This window comes from Brassica napus, chromosome C5 (assembly GCF_020379485.1).
Source record: "Brassica napus cultivar Da-Ae chromosome C5, Da-Ae, whole genome shotgun sequence".
NCBI classification, from domain to species: Eukaryota; Viridiplantae; Streptophyta; class Magnoliopsida; order Brassicales; family Brassicaceae; genus Brassica; species Brassica napus.
The window spans coordinates 56,278,334-56,298,613 of NC_063448.1; the positions used below are offsets into that span (position 1 = coordinate 56,278,334).

Below are 20,280 nucleotides of genomic sequence, written 5' to 3' on the forward strand. Positions count from 1 at the left end.
GTACAAATGTCCAACAATCATGAGGAGATGCCGAAGGAGCATCGATTTATGATTGGATTGGTGACATAAGCGACTGTAAATGGTACGTGAGGTTAGCAGAGGTTCACCGCTTTCATGTCCTTAAAAACGTCACAGAAAGAGAAATGGAAGAAGGAAGAAAGTGACTGACACAAACTCTGAATATGTTAGGACAAAATATACGTAAGCACAGTTTCTTGAAATGACATTAACACTATTCGACCTCACTCGTTTCTCTGCCATTTCATCATTTACTCTTTTTTTAAAGAAAAAAAAAACAGTGTATTTAGATAGAGATACGAAAGCGTCATTATTATGAAACTTTAATATATATCTCATATGCCAACTACCACTTATGTGCTTCTTTAAATTCCATTAAATCACTTTTAATCATTCTCTTTTTTCTTTCAAAGTTTGAAATACTTTATAAGACATCTGAAAGTAAAAACTATACATATATTGGTAAGCACGGGATCAGAATCTTCTAAAGCAAATGTCAGATTCTTCCAAAAATAGTTTATTTTTATGGACAGAAACGCGAAATAAACTTGATGATAAAACACCCAGTTAATCACATGTGTCGAGCTTAGGTAGCAATGTAAATTTTGTTGTTATTGGATATTTACTATTTATAAAGTTATATAGAAGTCACAGACATTGGTCATCAAGAAGTCATTCATGGCTTCCAGGACCAGCAATATTCTATTCACCACCCTTATAAGTGAGATTGAATGTAAGTATAAATTATGGAGAAGAAAAAAATGGTTTTAAGTATAATACAAAATAGAAATGGAGGAAATGTTGTAGTGACCTATGAAAAGATGGTCAAACTTGTAGGTATTTCATCCGTGGAAAAGGAGAGAATACTTTTCCCATAACGTCCACAGATCAATTTCTTGCATGGGTCCAAAAGCAAATATATGTATATTTCTTGTATGTATTTAACATATCTATTTTTTTGTTCAAACCTTCATTGCATTCCTTAAACTTAACGTACAATATAGTTTTCACTCTCTAGGAAAGTGTTAATGTAATGAAACAGAGCGTTCTTTGCCAGCCTATCGGCCGACTCATTACAGACTCTTGAAATAAACACAAAAGAGTTAGAGGTGAAGGAAGCACTCAACATGTCAATGTCATGGAGTATCCCTCTAAGAGCTACCACAGATTTGTGACATGTGATCAAATCGATAAGGCATTTAGAGTCTGATAAACAGACCACATCCTTGATGCCAGTAGAGACAGCCTGCGAGAGGCCTGCACGCAATGCCAAGGCTTCTGCTGCAAGAGCCGAGGCGATATAGCGTCTGTTGTCATTTCCTTGGAAGCAGCATGTGTCTTTTGAGTCTGTACAGACCCATCCAAGCCCACCTGCAAGAGAAGAAGCATATCCAAGCAGCATCCGAGAATAACATGAACACATTATTTGGAACCAGCGGGGGTTTTTCGAAACATGATAGTCTTTAGATGAAACAGAGCATTGTTTTCTTTGCGGCAGGGACGCCTGCCACTCTTTTGCCGCTTTTAAGGCTTTGTTCAACATCTCTGTTTCTGAGAAAGACTTATCTTCGAATCTCAGCTGATTCCTACTTGTCCACAACACCCAGAAGATCCAAGGGTACAAGGATTTTGCAAACCCTGTCAGAGGGAGGTTAGTCAGTCGAGCACACGCTATTAGAAAGTCCTCCATTGAGTTACAGCTCTGAATAGAAGGGACCGCCAATGCAGGGATTAGGTCCCAAACTTTGCTAGCCACAGGGCAAGTAAACATAACATGAAAGATAGTTTCGCTTTCTCCACATCGCTTGCACCTGCCATCAACTTGCATTCCCCTCCTGATCAGTGTTTCTCCCACAGCCAGCGCCTCATTTTTCAGCTTCCATAGGAAGTGTTTTATCTTTGGAGAACACTCGACGTTCCATACAAACCGTTTCCAGTTGAAAGCATCATTCAGGTTTCCATTGTGGATTTTAGTCAATGCGTACCCTGATTTCGTTGAGTAATAGCCTGACTTTTCCAGTAACCAAACGAGCTCATCTTCTTGATCAGTACACGGGATCAATTTCCTGATATGCTCCTCGTGATGAGGTAAGTGTCGTCTGATCTCATCAACATTCCATCCTGCTGAGGCTGGTAACAGCAGGTCCTCGATTTTAAGGTCTTGGTTCTGAGCAGTAGGAGGTCCTATGGGGGCTAGTTGACGATCAGTGGATAGTCATTTATCGCTCTATACCTTGATGTTAGCACCATTACCCACGCTCCAGCCCATACCCTTCCTGATAACATCTCGTCTCGCCAAAATCCCTCTCCACCCATGGGATGATGAATTTGGCGCTGAGCAGGTGAGCAAGTATGTATCCTTACAGTACTTAGTGAGCAGGGTTTGTCCTAGCAGGGAGGTGGGGTTTTTCAGTAATTGCCATGTATGCTTCGCTAGGAGAGCATCATTGAAGACTTCGGTTTCTCTGAAGTCCAGGCCCCCTACACTTTTCGGGAACCCAAGATATCCAGCTCATTTTTCTGAGCTATGGTTTGACGTCCCACCAGAAACGGGTGAGAACTGATTGTATCTGCTTACACAAAGAGACCAGTAGTTTGAAGTACGACATAGCATATGTAGGCATAATGGCCAGGACTGCTTTCAGTAGCATATCTAGTAGCATATCTATTCCGTAAACGATTGAAAACAAAAAATCATTAAGAGAAATCTAACTTCATTTTTATAATAAGAGATTTAAGAGGTAACCGCAGTATCCAAAATTAGTTTAAGTTTTACATGCATGCATGTGGAGATGTAGTATAGATTATATATATATATATGAACACACGATTGATCTAATGCTCTGTCATATCAAATAACGTATTGGCTATTATAAGCTGGTGGTGTCATTTAAGTCATCATTGTATCTTCTTCCATATTTCATAAAGTTACTGTCACTGACAACACTGGTGGGCTTTTCTTACCATCACTCATTTTTTGGCTGTTGTTTATCCTTTCTCAAATAAACTTGAGCACACGAGCCAACAAAAAAATAGAGATTTGGCTTTCCTAAAAAAATAAGAACGACAATTGTGTTTAATAGTGTTATAGTTTTAGAGTTTAAACAACTGTAGAAGTAACGGTCTAATGGGTTTTATTGGCAAAAAGTTAATTAGTAATGATATATTTTCTGAAAACTGGCGGTAATAATTAGCATAAGAAACATAATTGAAAGAGTCAAACTACAAAAACCATGCGAAAGGAAATTAATTAACTAAACTGCTGAAATTAATTGACATTATTTTGTTAAACAGTTAACAATACAGTATTAAATTCTTTACTGATTAATATGTTTCTATGATTTTATTGTTGACCAGAAAAGAGAGTAAATACATTGTTTCCAATATATATATATATATATATATATATATATTTATTATTATTATTATAATAAATCTTAATGTCATTAATATTCTCCTTGTTTCGTATCTCTCTCTCTATTTAAGACATGCTAAAGGTAGAACTGTAGAAGCCGATCTGAAAAGTCTCCGACACACTCTAGATTTTCTTCCCCTCCATCTGACCATGACGATGGTAAAATGCGTACTTTTCACCACTCTCATGGCCATACTTATCATGACATCTCAAGGGAGAAGTCAAGCAAGAGAAGGGGAGAAACAAGCCGAGGCAGACCGGATTACATCACTTCCCGGTCAGCCTAATGTCACGTTTGAGCAGTTTTCCGGCTATGTCACCGTCGCTAAACACTCCGGAAGATCACTCTTCTATTGGCTCACTGAAGCTTCTCACCTTCCCCTCTCCAAACCTCTCGTGATTTGGCTCAACGGAGGTAATTGATCTCTTAAACATTATTAATTTGTTTACTCTCTGACATTATAATGGAACTGTGATTATTTATCTACATTATTTATATTTTATAATACAATATATTGGGTTTGGCCTACTAGAGGCATGCGAATAATGCCCTAACTACCACTGGATACTCACTATTTATTGGAGCCCACATTTCTCAAAAAAAAAAAACAGTTATGTTTGTGTTACGACGTATCATGATTTGCGTATCTTATACTACAACTCGTCATTACAAAGATGATAAATGGATATTTTTACTATACATTTATGTTCATGATATCGTAATGCGTAGTTTAACATGCATGCATTCAATAGAGTAATTGTAGATGTTGAAAATTGTAAATATCATTAAATGCAATATTCAAACCAGCATTCAGACACTATTAAATACACACCTAACTATTTGCTGGTCTCTCTTTTTAGCCCCCTTTAAATTCAACCTCTATCCCAATTTTCTTTTTTATTTAACAAATTTACAAAAAAAAACAGCACAATTTTAATACATGTAAAAAATGATTAGGACCGGGTTGTTCGTCGGTAGCGTACGGTGCGTCGGAAGAGATTGGACCATTCAGGATAAGCAAAGGTGGGTCCGGTCTGTATCTCAACAAGTTCGCGTGGAACTCAATCGCCAATCTCTTGTTCCTTGAAGCTCCCGCCGGCGTCGGCTTCTCTTACACTAACCGCTCCTCTGATCTCTTCAATACCGGCGACATCCGTACCGGTACAACTAAACCATAACCAATCCCTCTTAATTACTCACGGTTTGACTTAACCGAGGACTCTGTTTCTCTCTGTCTTGCAGCCAAAGATTCACTTCAGTTTCTCATTAAATGGCTTCAACGGTTTCCGAGATACAACCGCCGTGAGATTTACATCACCGGCGAGAGTTACGCCGGACATTACGTCCCTCAGTTCGCTAGAGAAATCATGCGTTACAACAAACGTTCTAAGAATCCAATCAATCTCAAAGGAATCATGGTACTAAAAAAAATCAAAATCCTCTGTTTTCATTACACTAAGTCGTGTCTTAGCGTTTGAAACTGTTGCATTTTTTTTGTGTGTTTTGTAAGGTTGGAAACGCCGTGACTGACAATCACTATGATAACCTTGGAACGGTGACGTATTGGTGGAGCCATGCGATGATCTCTGATAGGACGTATCACCAGCTGGTGAACACTTGCGACTTTACTCGACAGACGGAATCTGATGAATGCGAAACGCTTTACTCTTACGCGATGGAGAAAGAGTTTGGTAACATCGATCAGTACAACATCTATTCACCCCCGTGTAACAAGTCAAGTGGTGGTTCCTCTGGTCGCAGGAGTATGCGTGTCCCTCACCTCCCTCACTCCGTAAGAGCCTCTTACCTCTGTTTCCTCTGGTTTGGATCCGGTTCACTGTTTCAAATGATTGGTTATTGGGATTAGGTGTTGAGGAAAATATCAGGGTATGATCCATGTACCGAGAGATATGCGGAGATTTATTACAACCGGCCTGATGTTCAGAAAGCTCTTCATGCCAACGTCACCAAGATTCCTTACAAATGGACCGCTTGCAGGTTCATATACCATAACTGATATCATGTTAGTTTAATTGCCTAATAACTCTGTTTTTAATTAGAGTTGGTTTTGTTGGCAGTGAGGTACTAAACCGGAACTGGAACGACTCAGATTCATCGGTTCTACCTATATACCGGGAAATGATTGCCGGTGGGATTAGGGTTTGGGTTTTCAGGTCTGTGATTTTTTTTGTTTTGTCAATGATATCACCGTGAAATATTTACCCAAGTCGTTAATACTTGGTGTTTCTTTTGTTGTTGTTATGGTTAAGTGGTGATGTCGATTCAGTTGTACCGGTGACGGCGACTAGGTACTCACTAGCAAGACTTAGTTTGAGTACCAAAGTCCCTTGGTATCCTTGGTATGTCAAGAAGCAGGTATGTGACTAAAACCCTGATTCTCTTTGGTTATCTTCGGTTTAGCTATAATACATCGAATTGAACCAAGATTGTGGATTTAGGTCGGAGGATGGACGGAAGTATACGAGGGACTAACGTTCGTGACGGTGAGAGGAGCAGGTCACGAGGTGCCGTTGTTCAAGCCTCGTGCTGCTTTTGAGCTGTTCAAGTATTTCTTGACAGGCAAGCCACTTCCAAAGGCTTGAAAAAGTCCAAGTCAAGATCAGAGATTGTAATATTCGAAATTATGGCGAGAAAAAACAAACTAAATGTAAAGTTTGGGTTATGATTTATGAGTTATGAGATTGAATTAAAATCAAATCTTAGAGTTAATGTGTTACTATCATTTTGGTTTGATTATAAGAAAGTACTAACGTAAGCGCAGTATCAAATTAGTCTTGATTCCCAAAGGAAAAAGACAAAAGTCAATTAGTACTCTCAAGAAGATTCGTTGTCCTTCCATTCTTTATAATGAATGAAAACTCTTATTTGGATAATAATTCAAAATAGAAAATGGGAAGGCCTCATGTTATGGTTATACCTTACCCAGCACAAGGTCATGTACTTCCTCTAATGAGCTTCTCACGTTACCTTGCGTCTCAAGGAATCCAAGTCACATTCGTAAACACCGAGTTTAACCACAACCGCATCATCAATTCCTCATCCAAACCATCCCACGATGATCATGTCGTGGATGGGATCAAGCTTATTTCAATCCCCGACGGTTTAGAGGATTCACCAGAAGAGAGGAACGTTCCTGGGAAGTTGTCGGAATCAGTTTTGCGTTTTATGCCGACCAAAGTAGAGGAACTGATCGAGAGGATGATCTCGGAAACTAGCGGTGCGGTCATTAGCTGCGTTGTGGCGGATCAGAGCCTAGGATGGGCAATGGAAGTTGCAGCTAAGTTTGGTATCAGACGAGCGGCGTTTTGTCCCGCTGCGGCTGCGTCTATGGTTCTTGGATTTAGTATTCAGAAACTAGTCGATGATGGTCTCATTGATTATGATGGTAAGATTAATATAATAGTAAGTTATGATCCTTAGACCAGCTTTTTATACTATCATTTTTATATTTGTAGGGACTCCGAAGGTGAACAAGGCAATACAACTATCTCCGGGGATGCCAGAGATGGAAACAGACAAGTTTGTGTGGGTTTGTCTGAAGAACAAAGATTCTCAGAGAAACATATTCCAACTTATGCTCCAAAACAATAAATCAATAGAGTCAACGGATTGGTTTTTATGTAACTCTGTGTTTGAACTTGAAACGGCGGCGTTTGAAATGAGCTCAAAGATATTACCAATTGGTCCCATTGGTTTGGCTCATCATAGTCTTGAAGAGGGATTCATGTCACTGGGAAGCTTTTTACCTGAAGACCGGGATTGTCTAGACTGGTTGGACCGGCAGATTCCTGGTTCGGTGATATATATTGCCTTTGGGAGCTATGGGGTTATGGGTAAAGTTCAATTAGAAGAGCTAGCAATTGGTCTAGAACTGACCAAGAGGTATGGGTTTGGTTCCGGTTTACTTTACTAACTTCCCATGTGTGTTACTTACACTACCTAATGATTTACATGTTGATTCAATATATAGGCCGGTTTTGTGGGTCACCAGCGGTGGTGATCAGCCACCAATGAGAGTTGGGTCTGGTCAGGTCATAGTGGTGAAGTGGGCTCCACAACGTGAGGTTCTTTTGCATCGAGCTATTGGATGCTTTGTGAGCCATTGTGGATGGAATTCAACTTTGGAAGGAGTCCAAAGTGGCATACCATTTTTATGTATCCCTTATTTTGCAGACCAATTTATCAACAAAACATATATATGCGATGTGTGGAAGATTGGATTAGGGTTTGAACAAGATGAACGAGGAATAATTTCAAGGTTAGAGGTGAAGAGGAAGATCGATGAGATCATGAGAGACAATGGAGAGTTTAAAAAGCGAGCTATCAAGATTAAAGAGATTGTAATGAAAAATGTTGTGAAAGATGGCATTTCTTATGAGAATCTAAACAAATTTGTCAACTGGATCAAAACAGAAGTTAATTGATAAAGTTTTGAATGTTTCCAATACGACCACTACTTTTGAAAGAAATGAGACATGCCTTGTATTTTCACAAAATTCATAGAATGATGATGATGGTAATAAAAAAGTTGAACATGAACTGTAAGTGGATGTAAAATTCCGAAGACTAGTGATGTTTGTGATGACAATGGTCATAAAAAGTGGAGGTAAGATTCACAGAATGATGATGATGGTGTGATAAAAAGTTTGACAAGATGATACCTTTTTTTTTGTTTTTGGACAACGACAAGATGATGCTTATAATGCATTATATATTGGAATGACTTGAGAAAAACAAGAAAAAGGTAAAAGACTTGCTGAGTAAAGTGTTAAACGCCAAAGACAGCAATAAGATAAACCACATCCAAATGATGAACTTGAGATCAGAACAGCAACATTAACCATAAACCAAAACCCAGAAAATGATTGGTTATGGTTCATCATTCTTCTACCTCGGCCTTGTTTTTTTTTAAGTGATTCAAGAATCTTGTCCACCAGTTATTATACCTTTTCATAGAATTGGTACGTAGAAATATATAAATTGCATGAATACAGATGAAAGTAATGATTCCATTCGAGGTTTTCAAACAACATCCAACAACTTAGTATGTATGGCAAAATTATTGAGAAGTAAAAAGCAATAAAACATAGGATCTCTAGCATCCTGTAGCCGGATAAATAGAGTAAATGGAACATTTATTTTTACCAGCAACGATTGAAAATTATGCAAGATTACAGCAAAATAAAACTCAAAAATAATGAATCCATCGCCCCACCTTAACATGCTCTCCCTGTGGACGTTCTGTGAGCGTTATTTCAGAGGCTTAGTAACGGTTCCAGTAGGTTCCGCGTCTGAACTTGTTGTAGTCTGGCAAATCTTGGATCGGACCAATAGCTGAGATTGCAATGTCCTGCACATTATCCCAAAAAACACCCTTAATTACTCTTACTTTTTAGACTCTATTTTAGCCACCTAAACGCCATTATCATTTTTTTCCTTTTCTTGCTTGTATACATACATAAACCAGGACGAGAGCGAGAGAAATGACTTACCTTGTCATAGATATACTTGTTGGCAACACGTTTTACCGTGCTGGCGTCAACAGCATCGATCCTTGCAAAGAGTTCAGCCGTTGGGATTCTTCTCCCATATGTCAGCAGCTGCATATATCGGGAAGTAAGTATAAACTAGAACGAAAAACTAAGGTTTGTTATCTTTGACCAATGCACTTATGTTATAAAGATGCTTAGATGATTGATAGGCCTGGGCATTTCGGGTATCGGTTCGGTTCGGGTATTTCAGGTTTTGGGTAGTTCGGATAGGGGCTAGAGGATCCATTTAGTACTTGACCTATTTTCAGTTCGGTTCGGTTCGGATAGTTTCGGGTTCGGTTCGGATAGTAAATGTAGGAACCGGAAAATATCCGCAAAAAGTTCGGTTCTCATTTGGATCCGGTTCGGGTTCGGATAGTTCGGGTAGTTCGGATAATTTGGATAAAATATCGGTTATTTAGGGTAAAATATCAAATAATTAGGATGATTTAGATAAAAAATTTGGATATTTCGGATTACTTTTGATATTTCGGATAAAACTATCTGGATAGTTTCGGATACTTTCGAGTAGTTTGGATACTTTATAATAATTTAGTTATCCTCAACTATTTTCAGATACTTTTAATAGAATTTTAAATTAAAAATATATATTTAGTGATGTTATATATATGTATAATTAATATTTTTATATATTCGGGTACCCGTTCGGTTCTCGATTCGGTTCCGGTTCGGTTATTTCGGATATAAAAATATAAGAACCGTTCGGGTATTTGAGGGTATTAGTCCGGTTCCGGTTTCCGATATTTCGGTTCGGTTCTTCGGTTCCGGTTATTTTGCCCAGGCCTAATTGATATCATACCTGACGACCAATATCTTCAGCAATTGGACTAGTTCCATCCATGTGAAGTAATAGCGATGATTTCAGCTGAAGGGAAAATTTTAAATCAGTTTAGATTGTTGTACAAATAAGTGAGGAAGAAGCTGAATCTAGGGAAAGAGAGGAATAAACAGTTGTGTGTTAGTAAACCTGATTGCGCGCACGTGTCACATCATCGTCTGAAACTCGGAAGGCCAACTTGGTTACCTCATGCATAATCGCATATGATAAATCATCTAAGCAATCAGCCTGTAAAAAAATAGCATGCAACATGTTAAAATAGATGCAATAACGAAAAAAAACTGCTTATACAGTAAGAGCTAAGCTTGCTGTGTTGTCCTCTTGGGTTTGACCTTAGCAACTGCGTACACGCCGAAAAGTCCAGTATCCTTGTAGTTGGTGTTGAATGCCATTATGCTTTCCGCTATTTCATTAACGGCAACCCTCTGGGTCAGGGCAGACCTGCGCACATACAAGTTAATATTCATCAACATACTGTAGAAACAAACCTCAGCGTTTAACCCATGTCAAGCAATACAGAGAGAAAGTAAAATCTAACCCCATGTGCTTGCCACCACCAACGTTTTTGTTCCAAGAACCCAACATGGTTTGCATAACCATAAGAGCAACGGAATCTGGATCTGTCCAAGAAGCTCCTTCGAAGGCCACAGCAAATTGTGCAAGGGGTAGATCGTCATCAATCATTCGAACCTAACAAAAATTATCAATGGACTAGAAATTTAGAAATAAGGAAACTAAACTAAAGGAACAATAAAATCATAAATGGGTGTATATATACCTCAGAACCCGTGAAACTAGCAGGTTCTTTGGCAACTAGTTGAGTAGTAGTAGTCGGATCAGATGACAACTTGTTAAATAGCTTCTTCACTTGCTCAACAACTTCCTCATGCTTGACAGCTCCTGCCGCAGCAATCACCTGAAAACGTTTTGGATGAGTCAACATCAAATAAACAAATTCAATAACCGAATGAAGAAAATGAGAACAAATGTTATACCATCCTGGAAGCTGTGTAGTGAGTCTTGATGTAGTTCTGAAGATCATTTCTGGTGATAGACTTGATATTCTGAGCAGGTCCTAGAATAGTTCTTCCAAGAGGTGTGTATTGGAACGCAGTGGCATGTAGATGGTCAAGAACAACTTCATCAGTTTGTCCCTCCACCTATAGAAAAAACAACAACAGTAAACTACAGCTTCAGAGAGCGAATCAACAATCGAATTAACAATAAACAAGAGCTAAACAGAGTGAAGAATCAGATAAACCATAATGAGTAGCAGTTCACACTCTAATATTACCAAATGAATGCAAAAGGCACACGAAATAGTTACTCCACGACCATGCAACATATATGATTAAGTCCATAAATCAATAAGAGGAAAAAGTCTTGAACTTTTAGTGTCTACGAAACAAATAGGCTCAAACTAAGAACAGAGAGAACAGAGCAAAAAGTTTTTAACTTTTAAGAAGACTTAACTTTGTGAAGAAAGAAAGAGAGAACACACATAAACTGCAATATAACATGTAACTTAATCATAAAGTTTGAATTTTTAAGAAGACAGAGTGATGACGCCATTACCTCTTGCATTTCCCTGAGGATGACATCTCTCTCCCGGTTAATCCTCTGCTCCTCGAACTTAGAGTTCTGCAAGATATCAGCCAACACATCCAAAGCCTGGTTCACATCCGAATCCATCACCTTGGCATAGTAAGTAGTCTGTTCCCTCGACGTATACGCATTCAAATGACCACCAATGTCCTCGATCTCCTCCTCCAACGCCCTCACCGTGCGCCTCTCCGTGCCTTTGAATATCATATGCTCCAGAAAATGAGCCGTCCCGTTCGTCTCATCGGACTCGAACCTCGATCCAGCGTCGATCCATACCCCGACGGTGGCGGTCTTCGCGGAGAGGTTGGATTCGGTGGCGACTCGCAGACCGTTGGGCAAGGTGGTGACGCGTGTCTCCGGGGCGGACAAGATGTGGTTGTGGGAGGCGAGGATTGGATGAGGAGATGCGTATTTGAGGAATCTCTGATCTGGATTCTCCAGCCTCTTGAGCTTCTCCTTGGTGATCTCGGCGGCGTGGTCGTAGGGCATGAGAATCGGCGTCGGCGGCGAGGGGGAGTGAGACGTCAGAGAAGCCGAATCGAGAGCTGAAACGGAGGACAAAGCTCGTGCGGCTCGGTTAAGGGCGAGACGCCTCTGAGACCGGAGGGCGGAGGTCAATAGGTTCTTCATCGCCATTGCTGATGGCTCTCTCTCTCTCTCTCTCTCTCTCTCTCTCTTTCTCTAGGGTTTGATGAGACAAGACTCGAGATGCGAACTAGTCGCCAGTAGTTATGCAATGATAAAACGTGGACGTTTCTCCGACAGGGTTAATACGACGTCGTTTTCTCAAGCACTTAGGCCCAAATAAAGATGAATAAAGGCCCATTAGTGTAAAGACCCTAAGTGAAATGTAATGGAGGTATATATAAATTAAGACATTGTTGTTGGAGATTGAAAACCCTAGTCTTCGCGGCGTGACGACGGAGAGAGATAGAGAGAGATTCAGCTGCGTTAAAGGCAAAAACCTTCAGCCATGGCCACCGGTAAAACTGTGAAAGACGTCTCTCCACATGACTTCGTGAAGGCTTACGCTTCCCATCTCAAGCGATCTGGCAAGGTCAGTGCTTTTCTTACTTTGTTTTACTTAAAGAAAAATTCTAAGTTTTTCATTTTGTTTTAATGTGGAAATTCATTAGCCTTTTTTCTCGAATTAGATCAACACAAGTCTCCCCGTTTGTGTAATAGTGTGAAGTTGTCTTGGGCTTTTGCCTTGAATGGATAGATATCTTGTCTTTTTAGGACAATAATCAAAGCTAAACTCATAGTGTTGTGTCTATGATAAGCATTTCTATTGGGTTGGTGTTTCCTGTTTGTGTGTTTCGTAGGAGAGACCATAACGAAATATATGTTGTTTTGTTTCAGATCGAGCTTCCCTCATGGACAGACATTGTGAAGACAGGTAAGCTGAAGGAGCTTGCCCCATACGATCCTGATTGGTACTACATCAGAGCTGGTTAGCTGACTTGACTTGTCCCTTATTCTCAACTGTATTTCTCAATTACTCATAATATAAAAGTTTTATACTAGAGTGCTTTGTTTTTTATGATGCAGCTTCTATGGCAAGGAAGGTATACCTAAGGGGAGGACTTGGAGTTGGTGCTTTCCGTAGAATCTATGGTGGCAGCAAGAGAAACGGCAGTCGCCCACCACATTTCTGCAAAAGCAGCGGTGGCATTGCCCGTCACATCCTCCAGCAGCTGGAGACTATGAACATTGTTGAGATTGACACCAAAGGGTAAAAAACATTCATAAGGCTTTCCCTTAAAAACAAAACCTTGTCTTTATATCTTTCTCTGAGCAAGATGCTAATGAATAAAATATGTTTTTGCTTTGCTGTCTTTCAGAGGAAGAAGGATCACTTCGAGTGGGCAAAGGGATTTGGACCAAGTTGCTGGGCGTATTGCAGTTGAAGTTTGAAGTTTTGAATGTTGTTTTTACATGTTTTGAAACCAATGTCCTGTTTTTACTGTTAAATCTTTTATCAATATCATTGGTGAAGACTTGCACTCATCATATCTTTTTATGTTTGGGTCTTTAGACATTTAAGTCTCATCTTCTTTCAATTCTGAGTTCCTTTCTCGTCCAAATACTTTCAGCCGAAATATTATATAAATATATCACTTGTAAGAGAAATCGTTTCAAAATAGATGATTATTAGTCCAATAATGGTTAGGATAAAAGATGAATAAACAAGTTTAATGTTTGGGCGTGAAAACCGGAATAAAACACTAAAATTAGCTTAATACAGAAACCCTAAACTCAAGGTGAAGACACCAAATTCAAAAACACGGTTTTATAATAGAAAAATCCAAATAAATCTTCTAATCCCATTTATAATCAAGATCTTAAACTAATTACGATTCTTTTTTTGCGAATTAATATTTAGATCCACCGGCAAAATCACTTTTTGGGGGAGGAGCAAAATTAACTTCTCTCATTTTAATCAAAGGAGCAGCTCAGTGATTTCGTGTGTTTGATCAGTGATAATTTGAACTCTCTCTCTCTCTCACACAAATTGAGATCATTGGGTGAAACCTTAAATGCAATTGGGATCGTCGGAGGAGGAAGGGAGGTGATGTTGTGTGGATGGGGAAGAATTAGGGTTTTATCCGATTGGAATCAGGAACAAGGATGCAACTTCACATCTCGCCGAGCATGAGAAGCCTCACGATATCGAGCAGCAATGAGTTTTTTGATTCGATGAAGATCAAAGTCGCGCCTCCTCTCATCTCTTACCGAACTCTCTTCCACACTATCTTGATCCTCGCCTTCCTCTTGCCTTTCGTCTTCATCCTCACCGCTCTTGTCACCCTTGAAGGTGTCAACAAGTGCTCCTCCATTGGTATTTAACACTAAAGCCTCTTCCTTTTTTTTCTTGATAGCCATTCGTTTCGTTCGGATCTCAGACTTATTGCTTAGGATCTACCAAGCATCTTGTTATGCTGTTTGGATCCATTGGTTATGTCAACAAATTCTTGGCATTTTTGAAATTTTATTGCGTTCTATCCACAAATGATTAATGAATCACTTAAAGAGTCCCAAATGAAATGAGCTTCCTTTGAATGTCCTATTATGATGCTTTAAGCTCAGATTATCTTTGATTAGTCTCAATATTAATGGATCAGAGACAAGTTCTGACAAAATCAATGTTAAAGCTGTTATCTTTTTTTGCTTAGAGCTGACTGAGCTCATGATTTTTATTTTTTTTGGCTTCAGATTGTTTAGGGAGGCGGTTAGGACCACGCCTTCTTGGTAGGGTAGATGATTCAGAGGTGAGTGAGATTGATTCCTTCTTTTTTTCAGATTTTTTGACAAGTTATTACAAGATGGATTCCCTCTTCATTGTTTTACTTTTAATTCGGATCATTTTTCTGTTGTTGCAGCAGAGACTAGTTAGAGACTTTTACAAAATTCTAAACGAAGTAAGCACTCAAGAGATTCCAGATGGTTTAAAGCTTCCCAATTCTTTTCGTCAACTTGTTTCCGATATGAAGAACAACCACTACGATGCCAAAACGTTCTCCCTCGTTCTCCGAGCTATGGTTCATTCTCTAAATCTGAAAGCTAATTGTTTAAACTGTAGAGTTTGCTAATTATGCTTAATATGATTTGAACAGATAGAGAAGTTTGAAAGGGATATGAGGGAATCCAAATTTGCTGAACTTATGAACAAACACTTTGCAGCAAGTTCCATTCCAAAAGGGATCCACTGCCTCTCTTTGAGACTAACTGATGAGTACTCCTCAAATGCTCACGCTCGGAGACAGCTTCCTTCCCCTGAGCGTCTCCCTGTTCTCTCGGACAACGCTTACCACCATTTTGTCCTAGCTACAGACAACATTTTGGCTGCGTCGGTTGTGGTCTCATCCGCTGTTCAGTCGTCTTCCAAGCCTGAGAAAATTGTCTTCCATGTTATCACCGACAAGAAAACCTATGCGGGGATGCATTCTTGGTTTGCGCTTAACTCCGTCGCTCCTGCCATCGTTGAAGTCAAAAGCGTTCATCAGTTTGACTGGCTGACAAGAGAGAATGTTCCTGTTCTCGAAGCTGTGGAGACTCATCACGGTATCAGAAACTACTACCATGGGAATCATATCGCTGGTGCAAACCTCAGTGAAACAACTCCAAGAAAATTCGCTTCGAAGTTGCAATCAAGAAGTCCCAAATACATATCTTTGCTCAACCATCTTAGAATCTATCTACCAGAGGTAAAAAAATATTTCTACTCGTTTAAATCAATCATTCAGATTTGAGATTATGAGTGTAAAGCTTGTTTGTTTGGTTGGCTCTTTTGATACAGCTGTTTCCAAACTTGGACAAGGTGGTGTTCTTGGATGATGATATAGTGATTCAGAGAGATCTATCTCCTCTTTGGGATATTGATCTTCACGGGAAGGTGAATGGAGCCGTGGAGACTTGTAGAGGAGAAGACGAATGGGTTATGTCAAAGCGTCTCAGGAACTACTTCAACTTCTCTCACCCTCTCATAGCAAAGCATTTGGATCCGGAGGAATGTGCTTGGGCTTACGGAATGAATATCTTTGATCTACGGACTTGGAGGAAGACAGACATCAGAGAAACTTATCATTCTTGGCTAAAAGCGGTAAAGCATCATCAGAGAAACCTGTTATGTCTTTTGAGTTTTATGATTTGATTTTGCTGTGATGATGTGTGCAGAATCTGAAGTCTAACTTAACAATGTGGAAACTGGGGACATTGCCTCCAGCTCTGATTGCATTTAAAGGGCATGTTCAGGCAATAGATTCTTCTTGGCACATGCTTGGATTAGGATACCAGAGCAATACCAACATCGAAAACGTGAAGAAAGCTGCGGTGATTCACTACAATGGGCAATCAAAGCCGTGGCTGGAGATAGGTTTCGAGCATCTGAGACCGTTCTGGACAAAATATTTGAACTACTCCAATGATTTCATCAGGAGCTGTCATATCTTGGAATAGCAAAAAGAAAGCTTTCAGATAAAACCTTGAAGGTAAGAGAAGTGGAGATTTGGCGGGGGTTTATGGAGATATATACATTGGGATTTTTGGCTGAAAGATGAAACTAGTTACAGAGCTATGCAGGAGAAAGATTGATTCTAAGATTGATTCTTCTGTAGAGGTAGAAGGGTTACCCTTTGTTGAGATTCTTTTGACAAAGCAGAAGAAATTGGATTTTTTTGGTCATGATCAGACAACAAACACTGTTACAGTTGCTCCACTTTTTTTTTTTTCTTTCTAAATTTGTTGGTTCGTAATTTTTTGGCAAGTTACAATTCCAATTTTTTACAATTTAATTTCAGTAGTATTATTCATCGATTTTAATGAGAGAACATATTTGATTTATTAAGGTCAATAGATGACCACACTTCTTGATTGTTGTTTTAGACATTTGGCTATGCATAGCAACTTGTACAGTGGTAGGTTGTTCTACTTTTCATATATTGTACAGATGCCCTAGTCATACGATTGTATATATACTTTACATAATGGAATATACCAAGGGAAGGGTTTTGCCAAGTTACAATTTCAAAAGCCGTGGTTTCAAAAAAGAAATTTAAAACTTGATTGAATTTGGTGCGGTAGAAATAAATAGGGTTGTGGACAGCACCTACCGATGACCGCTCATGCTAGATGAATTATCATGACATTAAAACGTGCTGCTTGCAAAATTAAAGATCTGGTAATGGCTAGGTAGTAAGTTGGAATGGAACATGTAAAAAGGATTTGCTAAGGACTCTGCTTTGTAGCTCTGTTTCTCAAGTTCCTCTCCCTTGAGAAAGGACATGGGTATGAATGTAATCCCACGTGGATTTTACAGTAAATATCGTGTGGACATAATGTTGGTTAAAATTCAAAGTAATGACGTCAGAAGAAAATGGAAACAAATCCCCGCCAAAAAAGGTAAGAAATATAATCACGAGAAAGGTAATAAGACGAGTATGCCAGCAATTTACAAGCTGTAATTACCTTAATTGTGTAACGCTTACCTTTTAATTAATGATCTTGTGTAATCACCTCGTCAACCTCTTGTTTTTTTTAAGTAAAGTTGGAAGAGAAATCGAAAAGGTTGGTGGAAGAATTTGCGGATTTTTTTCCTGAAAAAGAGAAATTTACTAGTGTCAGATTTCAAGAGTTGTCACTCTTTTTAATTAAAAAACGTTCACGTTTCTAATGAGATAGACAGAGAGTCAGAAAGCACTTAGCATTTTCTTTCTAGAGTGATCGATGGCGAGAATTGCTTTGATGGCTGCGGTAGTGGTGGTGGCTTGTCTTGCGGCAGGGCTGGTGAGTGAAGTGGCGGCGAAGAAATGGACGGTGGGAAATAACAAGTTCTGGAATCCCAATGTCAATTATACCGTTTGGGCTCAGGACAAACATTTCTACTTCGACGACTGGCTCTGTAACTATTCGCTCTCTCTCTCTCTCTCTCTCTCAACACTGATTCTTATCACATTCTAGTTTAGATGATTTAGATCTGATAGGAAATGTGTTTATCTTACACTGAGAATATTCAGAATTTTCAAAATATGATAAGATCTTGTCGAACACAATGAATCGTAGGTTGTCTGAAAAGTGGGACCACTAGATTCTTCTCTGCCCCTTTAATTACAAACATAAACAGTTGGTACTTTCAAAAGATCAGTGTTTCTACTCCATTCATGAATCTTGTTGACTTGTATGGTTTCTCTCATTGTGCCTCTGTTTGGTTTCTTGGCTGTTCTCTTAGATTTTGTGTACGAGAGAAACCAATACAACGTTATAGAAGTGAACGAGACCAACTACATAAGCTGCAATTCCGATAACCCCATCGCTAACTGGAGTCGTGGATCCGGAAGGGACGTCGTTCATCTCAATGTGACCAAACATTACTACCTCATTAGCGGTTATGGTGGTGGATGTTACGCCGGTATGAAGCTCTCTATTTTAGTTGAGAAGCCGCCTCTTCCACCAGCTCCAGCACCTAACAAAAGCAATGCAAGAAGAGCCTTCACCGTCTCAGCTTTTGCTCCTCAGTTTGTTATTCCGGTAGCTGTTTTTGCAGCAATAGGGTTAATGTGGGACAATGTGGTACTACCTTTTTGGTAACTAGTCTTGATTTCTCCATTTTAGATTGTAGTGTTACTCTCTTTTTTCTTCTTAATGTTGGTTTTGTTGATCTTCTATCATTGTTCCCTGGACGTGTGTGTGCGCGCCTTAGGAGGTTGTTTATGCTCTCGCTTTTGTTGGTGGGAAATCAATTGTTGAAGAACAACAAGTGTAGTTTTATTTATATGATGAATCTTCCAAACTTGATTGGGCCTATACTTTGGGCTATGACATGTAAGTTATATAGCATGCATGGGCTTTGATTTGTGAGTTATATAGGTCCTCCAGTTTGCAACATGTCAACTATCTATCTACATCTATATATATGATCTCGTTGATAAAAGAATCAATAAATGCATACAGCATATATGTTTTTTTTTTTTGATAAATACTATCAGTATTATAGAGAAGATTGTCTACCACATTGCTTGACCCAAATTTGGAATATTTTTTTAATAATGCCAGAAATAGGGAGGTGGACCGATCATCTGTTACGATCCACCATGTAAACTACTTTGGTTAAAGCCCAAGTTTGGATTAGCCAAATAATGATAATTTAGTTACCATGAGAAATCGAATCCATAGCTGACGTGGGAACGCACAACATTTTTGTTTTTGGTTAGAGGTTTCTATGAAATAAACGTGTGAAAGAAAATGTTATAACATTTAATTTGAATCATCAGTTGCTCACATTCCACGTTTTTATATACATGTGACGACTATACGAGCCAGACAGAATAAATTCTATACGCTATTTTTTCTCGGTTTGATCCCCCAATTTTTACTTTATGACACATCCATACATTTTTTTTTCCCAAATTAAGATTCATTCCAATGAAAAGTACTAGTTTTGTTACAAGTGAGCTGGCAGATAATCGAACATTCCCCAGACGAATAATCCCACAGGAGGCGGCAGCTAGAACATACACATAAGCCCACATGTAGGCGGCAGCTAGAACCCACACATGGGTGACTTACAAAAACAAGACAAGAGCTGAATATCAAACTAACCAAAGTAAAACGATTACCATCTACACCTGGGAATTAAGCAACCAACTTAGCAAATTTTAGAACTTGACGGAGGCTAATGAACGGGAATTATCGTTGCTGATCTTTGATCGCCACCTGATAACCTCCACTTCTCGCACCCAAGACACCACAACCTATCGCTGCTGCTCACGCCCGCCAACCAATAACGTCCAAGAACCCAAGACTTCATAACCCGACAAGAGGACCGCAGGACCACACCTCGATCAACACTACCTTCGGATACAGGTGTCACACACTCACCAGCGCCCACTATCCCCTGAATATAAGTCCAACTAACACAACATCGAAACCGAAGCCTTGCCCAACAGAACTCTCCGGAGTCACTCACGGCAAAAGAACCGAAGGAAAGCACTCACTAAACCCACCACCACTGGAAACTAAATCCGCTAAATCAGTTGACAACCCAAGTAAAGCGACATCGAAAACTACACTGGCCAAACCATATACTAACCGATGCTAAAACAAAACACCAACCAGGATGACTTACACAACAGACAAACGCAACCCCACCGCTAAAACACAACAAGACCAATCGCATCACCACCCCGAAAAAATGAAAGGTCTAAAGAGACAACTCGATAATAAGCCAACAATCTACACCGGAAGCTGACCTAAACCACAGACCACCCAACCTCCACGGAGACCATGACCCAACACGAGCTCCTCGAAACAAACACCACCCGCTAACCCATAT

General features: G+C 39.5%; 6 protein-coding genes across 9 annotated transcripts; 5 read left to right on the forward strand and 1 right to left on the reverse strand.

Annotated features, from left to right (window-relative positions):
* Positions 1-3,407: 3,407 nt before the first annotated feature.
* Positions 3,408-6,164, forward strand: LOC106449896 (serine carboxypeptidase-like 25). Its single transcript, XM_048758338.1, has 8 exons — positions 3,408-3,848; positions 4,392-4,595; positions 4,677-4,852; positions 4,945-5,226; positions 5,302-5,432; positions 5,513-5,608; positions 5,705-5,810; positions 5,894-6,164. Exons 1-8 carry the CDS (start codon positions 3,584-3,586, stop codon positions 6,035-6,037), a joined length of 1,404 nt encoding a protein of 467 aa, XP_048614295.1. The 5' UTR covers positions 3,408-3,583; the 3' UTR covers positions 6,038-6,164.
* A 162-nt stretch (positions 6,165-6,326) lies between these two features.
* Positions 6,327-7,895, forward strand: LOC106345700 (UDP-glycosyltransferase 83A1). The gene is made up of 3 exons (XM_013784869.3): positions 6,327-6,840; positions 6,911-7,337; positions 7,426-7,895. Exons 1-3 carry the CDS (start codon positions 6,345-6,347, stop codon positions 7,877-7,879), a joined length of 1,377 nt encoding a protein of 458 aa, XP_013640323.2. The 5' UTR covers positions 6,327-6,344; the 3' UTR covers positions 7,880-7,895.
* A 549-nt stretch (positions 7,896-8,444) lies between these two features.
* Positions 8,445-12,196, reverse strand: LOC125587583 (probable mitochondrial-processing peptidase subunit beta, mitochondrial). Of its 2 annotated transcripts, none has more exons than XM_048758339.1 (9): positions 11,421-12,196; positions 10,841-11,005; positions 10,624-10,761; positions 10,384-10,535; positions 10,178-10,286; positions 9,975-10,073; positions 9,807-9,872; positions 8,948-9,055; positions 8,445-8,805 (listed from the first exon to the last, which is right to left on the reverse strand). In XM_048758339.1, the coding sequence occupies exons 1-9, from the start codon at positions 12,084-12,086 to the stop codon at positions 8,719-8,721; spliced, it is 1,590 nt and encodes a 529-aa protein (XP_048614296.1). In that variant the 5' UTR covers positions 12,087-12,196; the 3' UTR covers positions 8,445-8,718. The 2 variants fall into 2 exon arrangements, with proteins under 2 accessions (XP_048614296.1, XP_048614297.1); XM_048758340.1 differs by having other exon boundaries at positions 8,711-8,805; positions 8,944-9,055; positions 11,421-12,154.
* A 130-nt stretch (positions 12,197-12,326) lies between these two features.
* LOC106453245 (40S ribosomal protein S19-1) lies at positions 12,327-13,513 on the forward strand. Its single transcript, XM_013895510.3, has 4 exons — positions 12,327-12,507; positions 12,813-12,903; positions 13,002-13,185; positions 13,295-13,513. The coding sequence occupies exons 1-4, from the start codon at positions 12,424-12,426 to the stop codon at positions 13,365-13,367; spliced, it is 432 nt and encodes a 143-aa protein (XP_013750964.1). The 5' UTR covers positions 12,327-12,423; the 3' UTR covers positions 13,368-13,513.
* Positions 13,514-13,802: 289 nt separating this feature from the next.
* On the forward strand, positions 13,803-16,832 carry LOC125574892 (probable galacturonosyltransferase 13). 3 transcript variants are annotated; one of them, XM_048758343.1, is made up of 6 exons: positions 13,803-14,292; positions 14,667-14,722; positions 14,834-14,992; positions 15,068-15,658; positions 15,751-16,053; positions 16,128-16,832. In XM_048758343.1, the coding sequence occupies exons 1-6, from the start codon at positions 14,082-14,084 to the stop codon at positions 16,407-16,409; spliced, it is 1,602 nt and encodes a 533-aa protein (XP_048614300.1). In that variant the 5' UTR covers positions 13,803-14,081; the 3' UTR covers positions 16,410-16,832. The 3 variants fall into 3 exon arrangements, with proteins under 3 accessions (XP_048614300.1, XP_048614301.1, XP_048614298.1); XM_048758344.1 differs by having other exon boundaries at positions 14,837-14,992; XM_048758341.1 differs by having other exon boundaries at positions 14,667-14,992.
* A 639-nt stretch (positions 16,833-17,471) lies between these two features.
* LOC106345701 (lamin-like protein) lies at positions 17,472-18,730 on the forward strand. The gene is made up of 2 exons (XM_013784870.3): positions 17,472-17,850; positions 18,178-18,730. Exons 1-2 carry the CDS (start codon positions 17,676-17,678, stop codon positions 18,534-18,536), a joined length of 534 nt encoding a protein of 177 aa, XP_013640324.2. The 5' UTR covers positions 17,472-17,675; the 3' UTR covers positions 18,537-18,730.
* The last annotated feature ends 1,550 nt before the right edge of the window (positions 18,731-20,280 follow it).